Consider the following 19,989-nt stretch of genomic DNA (forward strand, 5'->3'; position numbering starts at 1 on the left):
ACGGAAAACTCCTCTGAATAGCTCCATGTTCGAACCCTAGATCTTGAAATAAGCCCACGCATATCGTCAGCTTCGTTGGAAATGACAGACTATGCTTCCGAGATAGCAAATTTGCGTATCGAAATTCCGAATAATGGCCCCTAGGCTTGGAGATTGGCAAAAAAATTGTCTCCCGCGGTAAGGACGAAGGACCTACAGTTATGCCAGCTATGCACTGGGACTGGGCGGTTTCTTAACACGTGTGGGAGAAATCCCAAATTGCTCCGCGACGTTGACGTAGCCGAGCTTGTTTCGCTGGCCACTCTCCCGAAGGTTCTGAATGTTCTGTCTCGAATTGCTGAACTGCCAGGGGTACGGCTGTGATAACATTGTAAGAAACCCTAAAAGATCCATTTGTGGGAACAAGAACAAGGGTATAATCACGTACCAATAAACGCAGCGGACAGCCGCGCCAGAGGCTTTGTTGGTAGATATCCACTTGTCAAAGCAGAGCTTGTGAACATTATTACCGCAGCCAGTCTTGCACCATGTTACTTCCTCGCTGGGGTCGAAGTCCATGAAGCAAATTGGACAGGCGTCTTCAATTGGCTTCCGGACATTGTCAACATCCACTGGGGAGGCAAGCTCGATCTGATGCAGCGGCGAGGCAGCGAAAATTCCAGACAGTTCCTGTATCATGCCAAGATGGGTTAGAGACATATATCAGGGAATCGCACGACAATATGCTGGGGGTCCTTAGCATACCGAAGGCAGGAAAGACATCTGGAATTGTAGTTCCTCTGGAGCTTTCAGGACATTCACAAGGACTTAATAATTTATCTGTTTAGTACAAGATGCACAGAGATATATCAAGGAAAATGGACGTACCGTAGATAATATGCTTGCATTGACTTGATCCCTTTCGAAATCTCGAATCTGGGCAGTCGCACATCGGGACTTTCCCAATGGAGGTTTTGTAAAGATTTCCGGTGGTTCCCAAAATATCAAAGGAGACCACTGGTACATTGCCCACCTGGTCAAGCTTGTGGTTGACCACGAACATCCTAGAACAAGAGTTAATATCCTGATCACCAGATCAGATTGAAGCTACTTACTTTTCTTTCTTCGCACGCGTCGCACGCTCCAAGAAAGCTTTTGGTGGCTCCTCAAGCCAGTCGCGAGGACGCTTCTCAGAAGGCGAGGCCGGGAAATATTTCCTGGGCGTAGTTGTGGTCGCTTTTCCAGCTTTGACGACATCTGCCATGGTCGTGGGTGCAGACTCAGTCGCCTTGGACAGCGTCACAGCCAAGTCGCCTTTGGCGGGCCCATCAGCTCCATCGCCTTCGCTGGTCACTGTGGCTTTCGACTCGGCTTTCTTTCGAACAGCTTGTTTGGCCCTCTTGGCCCTGGGCTTGTTCTTGCCCGCGGGTGTATTGGCGACCAAATCTGGCTTGGATGTCGGAGCAGACGCTTTTTCACCCGCCTTTCGCTTGCGCGTAGTGGTTGATTTGGCTGAGCTCCCAGGAGCAGGACTTTCTTCCTGGGCATCAGCTGCATCCATCAAGGCCTGCTGCCTCCGCGTGGTGGGCATGATGAACGACGTGCCTGTTAGGAATATGGCAAGAGAAAGAGGAAGCTTATGCTATTCTCCATTTTAAATTGCTCACTGACAGCTGACACCTGAGCGAACAAACAGGAAAGAGCGATGTCTATAAATGTTTGCATTGTTTGTTGGACTTATCGTTATCAAACTGGTCTGCCTCTCTACACTCTACGCTCTGCGCCTTCAACGCTGCAACATGCTAAACTCAGAGTCTAGCTAATTTACAAACTATTTGATCTCTCTGGATCATCCCCTATTTTCCATGTCGCGTCCTCGGGCCCTGTCGGGCGCTGACGCCCCGAAAGAACCACATGCAGTCTCTCTGAAAGGTACGTCACACCCACAAGTCGCAGTCGAACCAATGTACTAACTAATAGAATAGTATTACGGTGACTAAACCCATTTCAACAAGCTCTTAGGGTTATCCTAACTCCTTGCAGCTTGTCGCGGCCGTCACTTTCTTATCAGTACCCCCTCCCAGCCTCCAACAACACGATCTCCACGAAAGCCTCTCTAAGTTACCCGTCCCAGGACTCCGATGATCAGTTCACATTAGCGCCCCTTGTGAGGCCACCAAGATTTGCTTGATCCGGGATTAGCGTGCTAACGACAACAGCTTACACTACCCCCTCCTTCGGATCCGTCTACGTCGGCGAAACCTTCGCATGTACCCTCAGCGCAAATAACGAACTTGACGACGATGATGAAAGAGTCCTCAAATCAGTCCGCATTGTCGCCGAAATGCAAACACCCTCTTCAGTAACGGTTCTCGAACTCGAGCCACCCAGCGACTCGGCCCAGTTAGAGGGCCTAAAGATCGGCGAGTCATTACAAAAGATTGTACGATTCGATTTGAAAGAGGAAGGGAACCACATCTTGGCCGTTAGTGTTAGTTACACGGAGACGAGGATTGGGTCCGACTCCCAGGCAGCCAGTGGACGTGTCAGGACCTTCCGCAAGTTATACCAATTTGTGGCACAGCCCTGTCTGAGTGTACGGACTAAGGCCTCTGAGCTACCACCATTGGAAGTGGATAACAAGTCACTCGGACCATATGGGAAGACTAGGTTACTCCGGTTTGCCCTGGAGGCACAGTTGGAGAATGTGGGAGATGGCGCGGTGGTAGTTACGGTAAGACCTCTTTGAACCTCCATGGTGTCCCGACAGCAGGGACGGTACCTGAATATCGGGCTGAAAATGTTTGATTTGAGTTCGACTAACATGGGGATGGACAGCAAACCAAACTCAACCCCAAGCCACCGTTCCAATCGAAATCTCTGAACTGGGACACGATGAGCCCGAATATGTCAGCGGCGTCACCACCGACACTTAATCCGCGCGACGTGCTGCAGGTTGCCTTCCTTGTGGAACAAGAAGAAGGCCGAACCGAGGGCCTTGATACCCTCCAGAAAGATCTAAGGCGCGATGGTCGTGCCACGCTGGGTCAGTTGTCGATCGAATGGCGCGGCGCCATGGGGGACAAGGGGTTCCTGACCACAGGCAACCTCATGAGCCGGAAACGCGCCTGAAACGCGGTGTGCACGACACCGAATCCCTTTCCGTGCCACAATATGCCGGGTCTGGCGCAGCCTGCCGGGTTGCATGGACGTGAGTGGTTTGTACATGTTCTGGACCCACTGGTATACAATATGACCATTGGCCTAAATACAGTGTAAATGTAGTCCTTTGGACGATAGAGCCACATAGAGTATATGAGGCTGATAGCCCTAGCGCCCGGAAAGCAGTCATGCAGCCCAAGCTTAAGTTTCGCACAATTCCCTCCCCACTGGCAAAGAAAAAACGGCAATTCTCGTCCGGTCCAAAGAGCCACGTATTCGGGACAGGGAATATTCTTTTGGGTATGTATACAGGAGTCTGCTAGAGTCGAGGCCCGTTGGCAAAGGTCTAGACTCGCGTTCAGCTGAAATCTGCCATACGCGGCAGGAGACTATAACCCGATAGTCTTCTATATAGTTCTTTCAACTTCTAATCTGTACCATACGATATAGAAATCATACAGTCCTTACGGCCACGATGTCATTCAACCAATTGAGTTAATTCATCTAATTTACGCTAGGCAAAATTCAATCAGTTCGGCCCCCACCGCTCCTTCTCGTCTCGAAACATGAGCATGCATGTATACACGGGCAGATGCGGGTTGGGTTAACCTTGTCTCATACCCCTTGGATGCAACCGGACTAAACGGGCTACTGGTGCATGTGCCCCCCTATCCGCGTAAGGGCCGTATGCAGGAAGCCATTGAATAGATAAGCGAGATATACAAAAGATAGAGTCCATAGATACTAGGGAATCGAAATATAGAACAGAGATATACTCAACTGCGAAACTAAGGGCTTCTACATAAATGTAAAGGAGTGAGTTATTCAATCAGATAATATTATTCATGAAAAATATACCAAATTGATACACTTTGCTTTGATCCACACCCAAGTTTAGTATAGATCGTCTCCCCGGGAACACTCTCTCCACTTGGCAACTCCTGGAAAGCAACAGTGTTATATGTGCTGAACTGAGCTGCGAGATATATGACCATTGAGCTGGTGTAAAGTATCCAGTCCATGGCGTATATACCCTTGCCGAGTCGATATCGGTGTATTGTATAGTGAAGCACAAGACCAACATGCACAATATGCAAAGCCCACAATCCTCTCCATGTTCGGCACTTGCCGACCCTTCCCCCCTGAGGGTAACAGTTCTTAAAAATGCGTCAGAACAAGTTCAGTCTACCAAATAATGACACTATGGCGTCCACCCCCCCAAACTGATCCGCCCAAGATAGAAACCCCAAACGCCATGTCTCACTCGCAGGTCGAAGAGGTTAGGCGAAGGACCCCCAAAATATCATAGCATCTCCGTTTTATAGGGAGCTCGGACACCTCGGGACGTTAGTAGAGGGCTGAGATATTAACCCGCTTCTTTTTTCCGAGAACACCACGTTACCATGGAACATGGCCCTGTTGACCCCTGGACTTGGGATCTGGGATTTGCGGAAAGTCCGATAGGATTTCCTCTCCACCGTACCGAAGAATGTGAGGCAGTTGCATGCTTTAGGGGTGGAGCCGGAGAACTATACGCAAGATAAGGAAAGAGTTCTTCAGCATATAAACCCGGGAATTGTTATACATAAGCCGTAACCCTGTATCCCCGGGAGTCTGGAACACCCTCAGCCCAAACGCAAGTCAGATTCTTGTGGAATGGAGTAGAGACGCACACTCGTCAAGGCTACGCAACCACCCGGGAGAAGGGGAAAGAAGAAAAGTAAAAAAAAAAGAAAAACAAAAAAAATATTGGGACAAATAGAAAAAGAAATAGAAATGGAAATAGCAAAACTGGAAGAGAAACGTACAAAGATACAAAATATAAAATTACAAAATAGAAAGAAAACATTTCCACTCCTTTTTACGTGGACCTTCAACCCCGAAATTGATCTTCGCTCTCAAACCACCCCGCCCCTCCCTAAATTCTTCCCCCCCGAAACATATGCTCTACTCCCCCTTTGATGATACCATACCCATGTGGTGACAATACGTCCGACGCGACTCTCCACAATGCCGTCGTCTAGCACCTCCACGGAGGGCGCCCCCTCGCCGATTACTTCTGGATAGCCGGTGTTGACGGTACCGAGATCCTGGACACATTTAAGAGATTGGGAGAAGACTACCGTACCAATGGCGCCGCCTCCCCGGGCCCAGCGGTCGCAGACACAATTCAAGAGGACGCCGACGCGGAGGAGGAACACAACCCGGACGGGGCCTCGCGGCCCAACTCGATGCTGTTCACCGGCGCCAGTCGCCGCGGTTCATACCAGCGCCTATCCACGCTCTCCAAAAGCTCCGAGGGAACCAATGGTCCCGGCAGTAACAGTAACCGCAGCAGTGTCACTGTTAAGGGTGCGTCGTCGCCCCTGCGCGGCTCGGCTATGTTCATGGAGGACTTCGATTTCGATCAGGCGCTGTTCAAGTTCGCGAATGAGCGGGAGTCGTTCTTGACGGATTTGAGTCTGAGTGCTGGTGCCATTACGCCGAATACGCGCCCGCGGTCCCGGGTTCGTACGCAGAAGATTGTTTCGGAGGATTCGCCGTCGCAGGGTGGGAATCTGTTGAGGTCTGGTATTGGGAGTGTCAGACGACACATGTCTTTCCGCGATATGAATAGTATGAAGCGGCAGCCGTCTATTGCTCGTCAAGGTGAGACTTGCGCGGGGCATTGTGTGTCTGGGATTGGAGTGATCAGAGCTAACGAACAAATTCTCAGCTTCGGTGCGAACCTCCCGACGACTCAGTAACTATAACTCTGTTATTCCAGTTCCGCAGCCTCTTGAGATCTCCCCGACAATGCATCCGTTAAAGCGACGATTCGAACCTGTCCTACTCGACCGATACCCCACACGAGGGATGCCTGACGAATTGAAGCAGCGCGGCAATTTCCCCGATTATGTTCCCATGTTTGCCTTTCCGAATGATATCAATATCGTCTCCTCCGACCAGCGACCACGCTCTACTTGGCACGGGTTTGCCATGACAACGGACAATGGTTCCAGGTTGCACGCTATCTGTGTGATTATCTGGATCCCGCTCAATCAGAACGCAGCAGAAGAGCTCGAGAAGCGCTGCGAGGAATGGAGGAAGGATAACATGACCGACGAAGAGCGCGAACTGGCCGCGAGCTTGGGCGAGCGATTGGCATCCGAGCGAGCTAAACTTTCCCGCCTACTAGCACAGCTACCGACAGTTCCATCAGGGTCTGAATCCCGTGAACAGCTTGAGGATGATATCAGTGCTGTGGAAGAGAAGATCGGACTGATGACTGATCTCCTACGTCCGGTCCGCCACGGTGCAGCCTCCAAGATTGAGGGTCTGACTGATGGTGATACGGGATTCTGGATTCCCCGCGCGTACGGTATTCTGGGCCGAGAGAGCACCATGACCAGTTTCTGGAAGGAGTGGCTCAAGGCTATCGTGGTGCCCATGACGGAGGGAGGTGTACAGCGTGTGCCTCCTCCTTCTCCGCGTATGGGAGTATGGCAGCCGCTGGAGCGATATGTTATGAATCTCTGCACCGAGGCGTTCTGTCCGATCTCTTCGAAGACGCAGGTCGAACTGGCCATTCGGGAGTTAAGGTTGTTTGCCCGCAAAGAGGCGCCCAATGAGATCCCAGGGTCCCGAAACGTATGTATCCTTCGACTTCGATACACTTGGACCATTCGCTAACTATTTGCAGACTGATCTCTATGCCTTGTTCCGAACTTTGTCGGTTCCCAATATCCTGATTCTCTTCGAGGTAAGGTTCCTTCCGACTGGGTTGACGACAATGCTGACCATTGGTAGTACGCTCTTACCGAATCTCGCATCATCTTCTTGTCCTCCCACACTTCCATGCTTTACCTTGCCACCAGGGCGCTGGTCGACCTTCTGTTCCCTATTCAGTGGGCTGGTGTTCTAATTCCTGTGCTTCCCGCTCGTTTGATTCAGGCCCTGGAGGCCCCTTGCCCGTACATTGTTGGTATCGAGCGTCGATACGAGAAGGTGGAGCTGCCGTCGGACGATTTCGTTCTGGTTGATCTGGATTCAGACATGATCGAAAGCACTATCCAGCCCACCGCCCTCCCACGCCACCAGCGCAGAAAGCTTCTGTCATTGTTGCAATTGGCTGCTCCTCAACACAGCCGATGCCACGTGCCTACTGGACCCCCGGCATATGCAATTGAAACGTATCCCTGGGACTCGTTCCTGTCCGAGAGCAAGGCTACGTTCCAATCCAAGGCTCCGGCCACTAACCTGGCAAAGTATGTCGGTCTCAACTCCAGTGCGTTCGGCCCGACCGCTGTCGTCCCAGGCACATACTCGCCCCCGATTTTCAACGTGTTCTTGCATGCCCGCAGTGAACAGGGACCCTCCCGTGGTTACTCGTCTCGCGGAAATGAGCGCCCAGGAACTGGAAACACCATCAGAGCCAGTGCCTCCCCGCCATCCCCGAGAGAAAGCTCGCCCACATCTGGCTACTTCCCTCCCCCTCCACCAACCCCATCCTCGCGCAATGATTCCGGCATGGCTCTGCAGGCGTCTTTGCGTGAAAAGCGCTCCGGTCACTTCGATGCCTCCTCCCGGCGAAGCTCGTCGTTCGGCATGAGCCGGCGCCCTAGTGCTCCGTTCCTCGGTCACACTTCGAACCTCTCAGTAACAACCCTCAACACTGAACATGGTGGCCCTGGCTCCACCTATGCTCCCTCTGTCTATGCGCAATCCACCATCGCTGCATCGACAATTGTCCCCCAGGCCAACTCACAGCAACCCGACAACAACCAGGGCACATGCTGGGCCGAGGGTCACTTCTTCCAAGTCCAGCCATGGGATGATAAGTTGACCTGTGCCATTTGTGACGACCGTGCAGAGGAAGGGATGTACAAGTGCTCTGCTTGCAAGCTGATCGTCCACAACCGCTGTGCTTGTATGGTCTGCCTGCCGTGTGATGCAGCCTTCCATCCTGATCAGATCCGTGCTGCATTTGTCAGATGCTTTGCCAGCTTGTTCTACACTTATAAGAAGTTCCTCGTCCCGGCCACTGGCGAAAAGAAGAAGTCTGGAATGTACTATACGTTCAACATGGAGGCCTTCATGAAGAGTCTTCCAAGTGAACATGCTGAGTACATTGCTATTCTACAGCAGACCCAAGGTAAGTCTCAATAACACGTCAATCATAAAATAATACTAACCTATATCAGGCTTCAACGAGTTCATCAGTGATCGAGAGAGAACAAGCCCCAAGTCCAAGGACCCGCGGATGGCACTGTTCGACGAGATCGTCCTTTCAAAGCGTAACCGAGGCCGCACATCCATCTTCTCCGGCCGCTCGACAACCGACTTCTTATCAGACACATCCAACCACCTATGGCGCACCGCCAACGCCACCTTCTTTGCCCCAAGCAGCCGTAGCCAGCAGAATCTCTCCGCTGATTACAGCAGAGTAGTAACGAGAGGTAAGTCCCAGCACCCAACCCACCCATCCCGTCCCGTCTCTGACGATCTTCTGCAGCACCGGCGAAACTAGATGAAAGCCTGATGACAGAACCCCGCATGATCCACGGCACACCAAGGGTTTCCAAGACGGCGAATACTGCCCGCCGAAAGCCCCTGCCTAAACTGATGAATGGCCTGGCGATATCTCCCCCTAGTTAACGTTAATTGGTGCGAATCCAATGGCGAGTGTCCCCGTCGTTATCTTGCCCTCGTGGGTCCGATCTTCTGTGTCCCGTGTGTGTACATGTGCACGCGTCTCGAAACACCTACGTCTCCCACCTGAAACGCATCTCCGACTCTGCCTCAGTCTCGACCTTTCCGATTCATAACATGGCTTCACGGCCATGATTGATCTGATCCATTCCGTCAACGGGTATGGCGTGCTTGCGTGCTATGGGTGCCTTGCGAGTCTCCGTTTGTGGGTGTGCGTTGAAGTGTCCCCATCCTGAACTGAAAATGTCGAGTCCGCTGGCTCGGCTGGACTTCCTCCTCCACCTCCAATTCCCCTTCCGCATCCTTCATCCAATGTACTGTATTTCAACACTGGCTATCTCCAATGTAACTCGCCGGTTCGAGTATATTGCTTGCAGAGCCAAATACCCACAATCGGAGCACTGCATTGCAGTCCCGGCCGCATACACACATACACACCCTTGGCCGTATCCCTGAAACTCATCCTCCTATCCAACCCAATCAAACCTGCCATGTCTCCTCTACCCTGGCAGGTAAATGACCTCTCTTGAGAGACATGAGCAGTCCCACGCGCCGAGATCCTCTCGGCCGTGGTGCTGTCTTCGTACATAGTGTTGACTCCGGCTTGATGTACGGAATACGTGAACAAAACCAAAAAGTGCGGTTCCGAATTGTCATGTGGTGATAAATCCTTTCGCTGATATTGATACTACACATTTTCTTGCCTTTTCTTGCTCTTCTTGCGCCTATTTAAGTTCTTTTTATTATTGCTGTTGAATGCCTGCTTCTACCCAATACCCTACCGTTGATTTGGCTGGTATTCTCACTCTCCTTATGCTTGTGATTCGTTGTTTTGAATACAATTCTGGGCGGTCTCGTGATTCCGTTATTTTGTTTTATTTCATATTTCATATTTCTCGTTCTCATTATTGTCTCGAACCCTGGTCCTTGTGCATGCTATGTTTCATGGATATGGATGTTGGAGGGTCTCCTTTTCTTTTCTACTACTCATTTTCCTGCATTGTCATATATGTCGGCTTATTTCCGGAGGGACATACATAGATCGTTAGTGTTTACATGGTGTATGCTGAACTTGCGGATCGTGAATATGAATATGAATGAGAGTATGGGACCATATCATATCACCCTCGATATCGTAATATTCATCTATAATTGTAACATTGTCTGTTATTAGATTCGTTGGTTGCCGGGTCTGTCTGCCAGACGGGAGCATGCATTATGCCGCAATGCACTAGGTAGCAGTATTCCGTAGCCGATCATTGGCTGTATTCTAGCCAAGGCTATGTCTCTCTGCCAGAAAGGTGGTTTTCCCTCGTATCAGAACCACAGAATTGTAAGGTGGAATTCTTATTCAAAGCAGGGCTGTGTCGGCTCCGAGCGTGGCTTGGAGTAATAGATTCTTCCTTGATGGATGGTGGTACATATATACATACTTCAATCTGAATACAGGCTATACAGGCTATAATCAAAGCATAAACAACCGACTATCCAACTCAAAAGCCTGAATAAATCTCGGACCAACGCCGTGCACTACTACATATGCTGTATACAAACCATGTAGTTCCCCACAATCTGATTGGCGGAGAAATGTATCCCCGCTCCCAATTTCCCCCGCGTCTCCGCCTCGATGCGATCCCAGCGGTGGAACTTCTCCGTCGAGTTCTTCCATCGCCCCAAATGCCGTCCACTCTGGATGTATTATTGTTAAACACTACCCAATTGACCTACCCTGATCTAGCCGCCTTCAGTTCTGGGGTTGTGGCTCTCTCTACTGTGTAATTGTCCGCTTCGAATACCACCTACCTCTTTCGATAAGTTAGAGGCTGTTGTAACATTGCCAGTCTCGCGCGCTGGTCTCATTCTGGCCCTTGCGCACTGGCTCTACTCTATTCTATTTGACTTTACTCTCCTTCCACCTTTCACCTCCCGCAATTGACAGATACACCCGCCACCGTTTCCCACCCGTGCACCGCATACACACACACATACATACTCCCACGAGACCAAGTATGAAAACGAGGACTGTTATGCCATGATTCCGACAGCCGTTCCGCAGCACATGGCGACGCCGCTGCTCGACGATCCCCACGTCTCCGCGCTCAAGGCCCAAGAGCCTCCGCAAAATGACACAAGCGCCGTGTCGGTCTCGAATGCCACGCCCATATCTCCCGCCACCGTTGCCCCAGCCGCCGCGCCGAAAGAGCAAGTAGCATCAATCGCCGCACCGGCGGAGAGCGCTGCGGGGACAGTTTTGATCGTTTATGGTCCGAACCAGGAGCATATCGTGCAGCTGGTCGCGGAGGTGCTGGGCAAACCATGGACAACGGAGACGTCACTGGAAACACTATTGCAGGGTGGTGATGTTGGCGTGGTGGGGATTCTGGCGCGTGACCTGGCGCGCAGTCTGGAGAGGTGTGAGAGGTCTTCTCTGATCCTTGTGAACACGTATTGTGTGGAAGATGGGTCTGCGCCGGATGACGCGCTGACCGAGAGGTGTGATTATGAGTTTTTGTATTCTCGGAGTCCGTTCCTGCGTCGGGATCTGTCGCGGTTTTTGTCTTTGATTTTGGGTCAGACGAGACCGCATGATGATCTGCGTACGAAGACGCGGACGAATTTTATCTCGACGACTTTTCCTGATGTGCACGCTGCGTTGCCTAATTTGGATATTTTGTCGGTTGGATCGGATGCTGTTGAGATCCGTGTGGATTTGCTCGTTGAGCCTACGGTTAGCGGTCCTGCTGCTCCTGTCCCGAGCTTGAAGTATGTTGGGCAACAGTTGATGTTGCTGCGGCAGCATACTGAGTTGCCCATTATTTTTACTACCAGGTGTACGAGGGAGAATGGGAAGTTTCCTATGGATGACCCGGCTCTCTTTTATAAATACCTGCGTCGGGCTATTCAATGGGGTGTTGAGTATATTGATGTGGAACTTTGGCTCCCGGAGGAAATTCGGCGACAGCTGGCTGAGAAGAAGGGGCATAGTATCATCTTATCTGCATTCCATGACTTCTCCGGGACGTGGAAGTGGACATCGGAAGAAGCACTGCGCATCTTCACGGAAAGCGCCAAGTATGCCGACATCGTGAAGATGATCGCCATGGTGCACACCATCGAGGAAAATTATGAGCTGGAATACTTCCGCTCGACGATCAAGAGTCGTGGCCCAGGCCCATTATTGTCAGCTGTCAACATGGGCCAAATGGGCCAGCTCTCTCGAGCCCTGAACACAGTCTTTTCCCCAATCACCCACCCACTTCTTCCAATGATCGCAGCCCCAGGTCAATTGACAGCCGCGGAAATTAATGAAGCCTTGCATATAATGGGTCAACTTCCCAAACGTGACCTTTACGCCATCGGTTCCTTCCGCTCGACTCCACACTCAATGTTCATGGAAAAATGCCTGAATGAGCTGGGCCTCCCGCACAACTTCTCATCCATCGACCGCGGCCCGAAGGGCTCTGTAGAGTCTGTCATCATGCAACCGCAATTTGGTGGCGCCTACGTCAACCCCCCAGTGGCAAGCACAACATCTTACATTCCAGCGGTGAGCAACGCAGCCCGAGCAATTGGCTTAGTCGACACAATCGCCATGACCAGCGCCACAGAACCCCTCTCCGCTAAATCCCGCTTCATCGGCGAAAACGCTGCTTGGAAGGGTATCCGCGCAACCCTGACGCGCGAGTACGTCCCTTCAGCATATCAAAACCGCGCTGCCATAATACTAGCAGGCAGTGAAGCAGATGCCTCGGCAGCGATCTTTGCGCTGCGCAGTCTTGGCGTTGGAGCAATTTATACAGTCGGCTTCAAAGCTTCAGGCCCGTTAGCCGCCGGTCTGGAACCATTCACATCCATCCAATCGGTGAAACTAGTTGAGCAGCCTTTCGTCATTGTCTCAGCCTTACCACCAGAGAAATCCCTTCTCGTCCAACCCCTGCTTCGGCATTATGGTGCTAACGGCCGCTCATCACCCCCTTCGACTCGGGGAAAGGTTTACCTGGATCTAACCAGTGGACCTCGAAAGGGTGATCCCCTCGCTGTAGCTACAAGTGCTGGCTGGACAGCATATGGGTTCGAGGATGTTACCGCATGGACGACTGTCGAAACGCTTAGGTTACTTGTTGGCCAGAATGTTCCTTTTGACTTTGTGCGCATGGCGTCTGGGCGGCCGTTGTTTTAATCGGTTCTAGTTTCTATCTGTTGTGCATGCAATAGATTGTTATATTGGATCGACTTTTTCAGTTTCTCGGTTTCCTTAGGTGTTTCGGTTGGGGTGCATTTGGCTTTTTTTGATATGCGCTAGAAATGCATGGGTATATATTATATGCTTCTAGTGTGTAGCTTGAAGATATCTTACTCTTAGCTCTCTTCTGTATAGATACATAGGATGTTCGTGAATAACTTTTACCCCAGATATGCCAGGTACACCTCGGGCCCGATAAGCCCTTATCAAATCCGGGGTTCAGCCCCTCATTCTCGTCCCCAGTCTATCCCCAACTGCTTCCAGCTTCCTCTCTCCCTTTGCCTTACACTAGTGTGAAAAGAACAGTACAATGCATCTTCGTCCCGACCACGCAGTGCGCGACCTCCCAACCCTCCACGCCTTCATCAAACAACATCCCCTCGGCATTATAACCACATCCCTTCCTTCAGAAATCCACCCAACCCTCCAATGCAGCCACATCCCTTGGGTCCTGGACAGTGAAGCGACAATTCCAAATACGCAAACAAACAAAGAATCCAACAATGCCGTGCCCCCACCTCTAGGAGTCCTCCGCGGCCACATCGCACGCCAAAACCCACAGTCTAAGGCGATGGTCGATGCTGTGTTGGAGAATACAGCAAACAGAAACCGCGGAACTAGTATCCCGGGTGCATTCCCGACATTGGAGCCGGAGCTGGAATCAGAACCAGAATCAACAGGGCATACCCTCCCCGGCGAGGTGTTAATTGTCTTTACCAGTCCGGTAGACCATTATATCACGCCGAACTTTTATACCGAGTCCAAGCCTGCGACTGGGAAGGTTGCCCCGACGTGGAATTATGCTGCTGTGCAAGTCTACGGTCGTGCGACGATCTATCATGACGCGAATAATGCAAAGACAGAACAATTCCTGAGGACGCAGTTAGGGGATTTGGCGAGGTTGGGCGAAGAAGGCGTAATGGGCTTCCAAGACCAAGACAAAGACAAAGGCCACAGCCAAGAACAAGCGGTCGCGGCATCGGGTACGGGTACGGGAGCGGGCCCGACATCTGAAACCAAGACTACGACTAACACCGCGGAAAAAGACCAAGCGCTTAGCGCCAACCCTGAAACTAGCACCACCGAGGGAAATGCGGCCTCCCCGACGCCATGGAAAATCGCCGATGCGCCACTGGAATACATAGCCACGTTGCTGAAGAATATCATCGGCATGCGGGTTGAGATCACGCGCATTGAGGGGCGGTTCAAGGTTAGCCAGGAACGACCGGTGAATGATCGCGGTGGGGTTGTTGAGGGGTTGGAGGGGATGGGTTCTGTGAGGGCGAGGGATATGGCGTTGTTTGTGAGAAGGGGGAAGGTGGTTGATTCCCCCTAGACCTGGACTAGGTGGACACGGATACATATGTATATGTATATATGTGATTTACATGCATAACTTATAAAGTTAGAGAGTAGGATAGAACTTAGAGTTCATAGCGCCATGCACGCAACACCTCGGTTGGATAAATGCTTGGTCGTATTCGGATGTTGCAACGCGAGCGAGTGGATAACTAGAAACAGCTGCTAACCTTGGTGATGTTAATAATACATGCAGGAAAGGGGGAGTATTCTTCAAGCCAAAAGTCAAAAACCAAAAAGAAACCGGGCAAGCAATGTGCAGGAAACGCCCACGTTCCGTATCCAAAACAGTAGACTGCGGATGATCAGGCGTCTAGGGCCCCTTTAGTAGGCCTTTCATAGGGCCCGGTAGTTGCAAGGATGTTTCAGGTGGAATCCTGGGAATCTGGGGGATTAGAAGCGGGGGGCTGAAGAATCGGGGGTAGAGGACGGAGTAGGAGGCTTCGGTTAATAGCAAGCTGGAAAGAACAGGGTCCAAGCGGTTGGATATGAAAGACCAAATCAAACTGCGGATGTTGGCGTGAAAGCCCTAATGGGCCGGAGATGGTGGTGAAAGGAGGAAGTTCCCCGGAGTTCTGGACTGGGGATATTAAGGGGAGGCTAGGTAGTGATCTTGGGTTTTAATATTAGAATAGTTTAGAAGCATAGTAATATTGGAATTGTAGGATATTAAATATGGTCAGGATCGTTAGAATTAATTAATCCAAAAATAACAAGAATAACAGTAACTTCATGAGAGTATAAGATTCCATGAGAGAGTATACTTGCTACAAGTACCTGAAAGTCCGGCGGCACATCTTCTCCGCATTTCGCTATTCTCCGCAACTCATAAAGGCATAGACTCATTCTCGACGCCACAAACTAGTCTATTCCGCTTGGCCGATGCCTCTTTCTTTTCTTTTCTCTTTCTTCTTTTCTCCCCAATTCCTCAATGTACCATGTCTCGCCCTCAGGTCAGCATCGACCGTCTCACGCCCCGCCGTGCGACGGTCGAGCCACGCGAAACGATGAACTGCAAATCCTGTCGCAAGCGCAAGGTCGGTTAAAATCCATTTCTCTGATCGCATCTCTAACAGCCACACTAGATCAAATGTAATCGCTTGCGACCAAGCTGCGAGGCCTGCAAGGTGTTCCAGTGCCCGTGTGTTTATGGTGAGCCAAACCACGTTAAATCGATCATATGACCCAATTTAACATAAAATCAACAGACGCAGTTCCCAAAAAGCGCGGTCCAAAGACCGACGTGCTGGAAGCGCTGCTGAAACGTGTGGATGGACTTGAAAAGCGACTGCACGATGAAAAGAATCCCATCTCGCCCACTTCGCCCGACCAGACCCCGGACGATCCACCAAGCTTTTTGTCCCGCCGGAATACCATCGATACCTCCTTCAGTCTTTACGCTGCAAATGAACCGCGATCAACTTTGTCGAATTCCCTGTCGCAGCATGTGGAACGTTTTCCTCGGATGGCTAATCAGTCGGGGAATCTTCTTCCGCAGCAGTCTCCGACACAGGGTGTTTTGTCGGATGCGATCCTGGACATTTATTTTTCGCGGCTGCATGGGAAGCCTTTCTTTATACTCGATGAGGCGAGTACGCGACAGCGACATCAGATGAATCAATTGCCGGCGTTTTTGTCCATGGCTATGTCGGCAATGGCATTGAGGTAGGATTGCCAGCTTGTCGCTTCTATTTGCCGTGTTGACCATCCCCAGGTACACCACTTCACCCGGTCAGGTAGAGCAGTCACTACGGTCGGGATTAGATGCGGCGCATCAGGCAAGGCGCATGATCGATGTCGATAACCCAACGGTTGAGGGGTTGCAGACTCTCTTGTTGCTATCGCAAGCTTTCTTCGCCTTTGGACTGGGGAAGAAGGCGTATATGACTTTTTGTAGGTTTTGCCTTTATGACTTGGTGGATTCGCTAACAAATGACTAGCGAACTGCGTGGCGATGATTGTTGCGCTGGATATGTACCGCGAGGCTCCAGCCAAGATGAACATTTCGCCCGCGGAGCGGGAAACGAGACGTCGCCTTTTCTGGTCTGTCTATCTAATGGATCGCTTCATTAATTGCGGATCTCGACGGCCGTGTCTCATATCAGACCATTCAATTGTTCTGCGCCTCCCCTCCTGGTCCCCCCATGCAGCCGGTCTGAACATGGAAGGAGAGCTGTTCCATGTTGGACCTAACATCCAGTATTCAGCAGACTCTCGCCGCAAATCACCCAGCGCGGCTTCTTTGTTGATTGACATAACACGGATCCTCGGTGTCACCAACAAGTATTTGGCAGCGGGCGGAGTCAAGGGCGACTCTCATTTCCCATGGCATGCGCTCTCCACTCTTTCCAAGATCCGACAAGAATTGGATATCTGGGCGGCGGGTACGCAGGACGTCTTTGCATCTATTGATGCATTGTTTGGTCATCCCGAAAGCACAACACTATTACTGAGCAAGTTGATATATCATCTTGTGCACTGTTTGATCTACCGCCCATTCCTACCAATCGACTTGGTTGAGCTACGCGGTACAGGGCAGCACCAGTCCTGGCAAATCGAGGCCACTAATCTGTGCTTCTCGCATTCCAATGCGATTGCAGAGCTGGTTGAATTAGGTCGAAATTCTCCACTGGTTGAATGGCCTGCCTTTGTCGGTTACTGTGTTTGCACGGCTGGGACTGTCCACGTACACGGTGTGCACTACAAGGGCCGTGAAGGCGAGGTCTTTTCTTCGAGTGCTGAGTTCTTGACCCGGGAGATGCACCAGCTCACTTGGTTGCGCAGTATCTGGACGGGTGTGCAGCACCAGCGTGAGCTGCTACAGACTATCTATACCTGTCACTCGGAATTGGTGCGCAATCTTGCTAGCAGCCCAATGCGTTTCTCGCCCGTCTTCCATCTTGAAGACTTCCTGGATCGATACCCCGGTCTGTCGTTAGATGGATCTCATGTCCGATTAATAGATACAGGAGATGACCTGTCATCGAGGTACGGTTCCTCACACCAACCATTTTATACAGCAACTGACATGAAAACAGTACATCAAACTTCATCGATCGACAAGACCACTACTACCAACGATCAATGGCAGCACCATCCTACCAAACCCCATCATCCTTCTATTCAAACACCAGAGGCGCACCTTCGACCCCCCTTGCAACCCAAACCCCAGACACAGACCGCAGAGACTCCCATTCTCACTCTCACTCCCACTCCCAATCAATATCCTTGTCCCAAAAAGGCCAACCAAACCCCTCTTCCCTCTCCCCAACCCTCCAATTCCACGCTCCAAACCACAACCAACCATCCCCTTCCCTTCCCTCAATCTTCTCCCTCCCAGGAACAGAACACACAAACCCAAACCACAACCAACAAGAACAAACAAACCAACTAGCCCTCCCACCAGGCTTCTCCCCAACAGTCTTCGGCCTCTCCCCACCCCCCTTCCTCACAGAAACAAACCTAAACATAGCCCCAACACCCCCGTCAAATCCCCAATACGCAACCTTCCCCTTCGACGCCGCTCACACAGGCATGAGCGGCACAGCCGGTGGTACAGTCCTCACTCCAGGCGCCCAGTCACATACTAGCGGCACACAAACTACAACTGGGAGCGAAGGTGGTTCTCTAGAGAAAGATCCGTTCCTTAGTTTACTGGAGCAGCTGGCTGAGAATGAAAATTCTCAGGGTGGGCCTAGTGAGCTTGATTTCTTTTTGACGGGGACTGGGGCTGTTGATGGGGAGTCGGAGATTGTCGATGACAAGAATGGCAATGGGGTTTCATAAGTAAAGTAAGAGGATTGGCAGCGTATATATATCTTCGTGTTTTGTTTATAATTCTTTACATATTTGAGCTAATTCGGCAGCTTGGTTTGGTTTTTATTTAATTGATACCCATTTCAGGTATTGGATTTTACCTCATGTGTCATTGAATCTGTTGTTTGGCAAGGTAGCATGATCTAGTCGATGATGTTGAATCCAACGCTTCAATTTTGTACTTGATGCTTCCTTCAATTCAACGAAGATATACCTTGCGGTGCACTAAACCGTGCTAATATGACTGTAGTTCCAGGTCTATCCAAGTGTATCGGACATACAATTGAGGTACCCCCGCGGGCTGCACTCAATTTAGCCGTTATCAATAGCCGGGCAGTATCGGCTATTAAAAGTCCATAGATTTCCATATGGGAATACATCGATTGTAAACCAATCCAATTGCAACGATTCTGTATTAATCCAACAGTTCTAATGCCCCTAGACATGCTCCAGACTAAAACATATATATACACATATAGAAACACCAAGACATAACCCCGAATCAAATCCCGACCATACCCCGGAGATGAATCGGCGGAGCTCCGCCAAAGCCGAGCGGGAACCCCCACGTCGCAATGTCCGGATTCACATATAATCCAACAACCCCTCCAACCCAAATGTCCCCAACCGACCGACTCCTCACAATAAAAAACCACCTCCCACAATCCCCCACTAGATCCACAACCACCACATCCAAAATGAAACTCCTCTACCCAACCTCCCTAATCCTAGACACGAAGTCCCTGGAAGGCTTCTCCGTCTCCCTCCACCCCTACGACGTCACAACCCCAATCCCAGACAACCTAATCGACGCCGAAATCCTAGTAACATGGACAAACAAACCCGAAAACCTGCGCGACGCCGCAACCCGCATGAAAAACCTCCGCTGGATCCAGTCCCTAGCCGCAGGCCCGAACGACGTCCTCAGCGCCGGCTTCGACGCTTCCCGTATCGCCATCACGACCGGGTCCGGGTGCCACGATGAGACGGTCGCTGAGCACGCGCTTGGTCTGTTGCTTAATGGTGCCCGGCGGTTCTTTGAGATGCGCGATTATCAGAATAAAGGTGTTTGGCCCGGGCATCTGGGAGGCCCACAGCCTGATCGTGCTCCTGGTACTTTTACCACGCTTAAGGGGGCGAATGTTACTATCTGGGGTTTTGGAAATATCGCCAAGTGCCTTGCGCCCGTTCTGACGGCGTTGGGGGCGAAGGTTACTGGTGTTGCGCGGTCTGCTGGTGTGAGGGATGGGTTTGAGGTTGTCGGTGAGGATGCTTTGCCGGCTGTGCTGGCTAACACTGATGCGCTTGTTATGATTCTGCCTGGCTCTGCTAGTACGAATGGGGCGCTGGGAAGGGAGAGGCTGGCGCTTTTGCCTAAGCATGCTTGGGTTGTTAATGTGGGCCGGGGTACTTCTGTTGATGAGGATGCACTTGTTGAGGCGCTTGAGAAGGGGGAGATTGGGGGCGCCGCCCTTGATGTCTTCTCTGTTGAACCTTTGCCTGCTTCTTCGCCTTTGTATAAGGCGCCTAATCTTGTGCTCTCGCCTCATGCTGCTGGTGGACGGCCGCGTGGGGCTGAAGCGTTGATTGCTTATAACTTGCGGAGGCTTTTGGCTGGGCAGGAGCTTAAGAATCTTATTTAGAGGTTGACGGCGAGTTCTTGTTTGATAGATTTATTTTTTACTAGTACATAGATGTATCGATGTTCATACTTAGGTCCTGTCTGTGTAACTGTAACT

At 51.1% G+C, this 19,989-nt stretch overlaps 7 protein-coding genes across 7 annotated transcripts; 6 read left to right on the top strand and 1 right to left on the bottom strand.

The window, feature by feature from the left end:
- Positions 1-207: 207 nt before the first annotated feature.
- Positions 208-1,570, bottom strand: N7446_000783 (uncharacterized protein; the record flags this gene model as incomplete). Its single annotated transcript, XM_058509550.1, has 4 exons — positions 208-669; positions 745-806; positions 868-1,043; positions 1,095-1,570. 4 exons carry the CDS (start codon positions 1,568-1,570, stop codon positions 208-210), a joined length of 1,176 nt encoding a protein of 391 aa, XP_058378529.1.
- A 274-nt stretch (positions 1,571-1,844) lies between these two features.
- Positions 1,845-3,249, top strand: N7446_000784 (trafficking protein particle complex subunit 13; the record flags this gene model as incomplete). Its single annotated transcript, XM_058509551.1, has 4 exons — positions 1,845-1,911; positions 1,995-2,127; positions 2,182-2,713; positions 2,818-3,249. The coding sequence occupies 4 exons, from the start codon at positions 1,845-1,847 to the stop codon at positions 3,109-3,111; spliced, it is 1,026 nt and encodes a 341-aa protein (XP_058378530.1). The 3' UTR covers positions 3,112-3,249.
- A 1,853-nt stretch (positions 3,250-5,102) lies between these two features.
- Positions 5,103-8,778, top strand: N7446_000785 (dDENN domain protein; the record flags this gene model as incomplete). Its single annotated transcript, XM_058509552.1, has 7 exons — positions 5,103-5,121; positions 5,209-5,790; positions 5,858-6,771; positions 6,824-6,883; positions 6,931-8,275; positions 8,325-8,579; positions 8,636-8,778. 7 exons carry the CDS (start codon positions 5,103-5,105, stop codon positions 8,776-8,778), a joined length of 3,318 nt encoding a protein of 1,105 aa, XP_058378531.1.
- Positions 8,779-10,864: 2,086 nt separating this feature from the next.
- N7446_000786 (type I 3-dehydroquinate dehydratase) lies at positions 10,865-13,012 on the top strand (the record flags this gene model as incomplete). The annotated part of the gene is made up of 1 exon (XM_058509553.1): positions 10,865-13,012. The coding sequence occupies one exon, from the start codon at positions 10,865-10,867 to the stop codon at positions 13,010-13,012; it is 2,148 nt and encodes a 715-aa protein (XP_058378532.1).
- A 373-nt stretch (positions 13,013-13,385) lies between these two features.
- On the top strand, positions 13,386-14,411 carry N7446_000787 (FMN-binding negative transcriptional regulator; the record flags this gene model as incomplete). Its single annotated transcript, XM_058509554.1, has 1 exon — positions 13,386-14,411. One exon carries the CDS (start codon positions 13,386-13,388, stop codon positions 14,409-14,411), a length of 1,026 nt encoding a protein of 341 aa, XP_058378533.1.
- An 857-nt stretch (positions 14,412-15,268) lies between these two features.
- On the top strand, positions 15,269-18,230 carry N7446_000788 (transcription factor domain-containing protein). The gene is made up of 6 exons (XM_058509555.1): positions 15,269-15,471; positions 15,520-15,586; positions 15,643-16,099; positions 16,149-16,327; positions 16,375-17,422; positions 17,473-18,230. Exons 1-6 carry the CDS (start codon positions 15,373-15,375, stop codon positions 18,218-18,220), a joined length of 2,598 nt encoding a protein of 865 aa, XP_058378534.1. The 5' UTR covers positions 15,269-15,372; the 3' UTR covers positions 18,221-18,230.
- A 595-nt stretch (positions 18,231-18,825) lies between these two features.
- N7446_000789 (phosphoglycerate dehydrogenase) lies at positions 18,826-19,893 on the top strand (the record flags this gene model as incomplete). Its single annotated transcript, XM_058509556.1, has 1 exon — positions 18,826-19,893. The coding sequence occupies one exon, from the start codon at positions 18,826-18,828 to the stop codon at positions 19,891-19,893; it is 1,068 nt and encodes a 355-aa protein (XP_058378535.1).
- Positions 19,894-19,989: the final 96 nt, after the last annotated feature.

The sequence above is a fragment of the Penicillium canescens genome (genome assembly GCF_028828765.1).
Source record: "Penicillium canescens strain IBT 15451 chromosome Unknown utg000001l_segment0_segment0, whole genome shotgun sequence".
Lineage (NCBI taxonomy): Eukaryota > Fungi > Ascomycota > Eurotiomycetes > Eurotiales > Aspergillaceae > Penicillium > Penicillium canescens.

What these genes read in the sequence shown, in the direction of transcription:
- N7446_000788 (XM_058509555.1), top strand. Translation starts at nt 15,373, where the DNA reads ATGTCTCGCCCTCAGGTCAGCATCGACCGTCTCACGCCCCGCCGTGCG. An exon ending in CCAGTGCCCGTGTGTTTATG is followed by an intron (nt 15,587 to 15,642) that starts GTGAGCCAAACC and finishes TAAAATCAACAG; the next exon opens with ACGCAGTTCCCAAAAAGCGC. An exon ending in GAAGGCGTATATGACTTTTT is followed by an intron (nt 16,328 to 16,374) that starts GTAGGTTTTGCC and finishes ACAAATGACTAG; the next exon opens with CGAACTGCGTGGCGATGATT.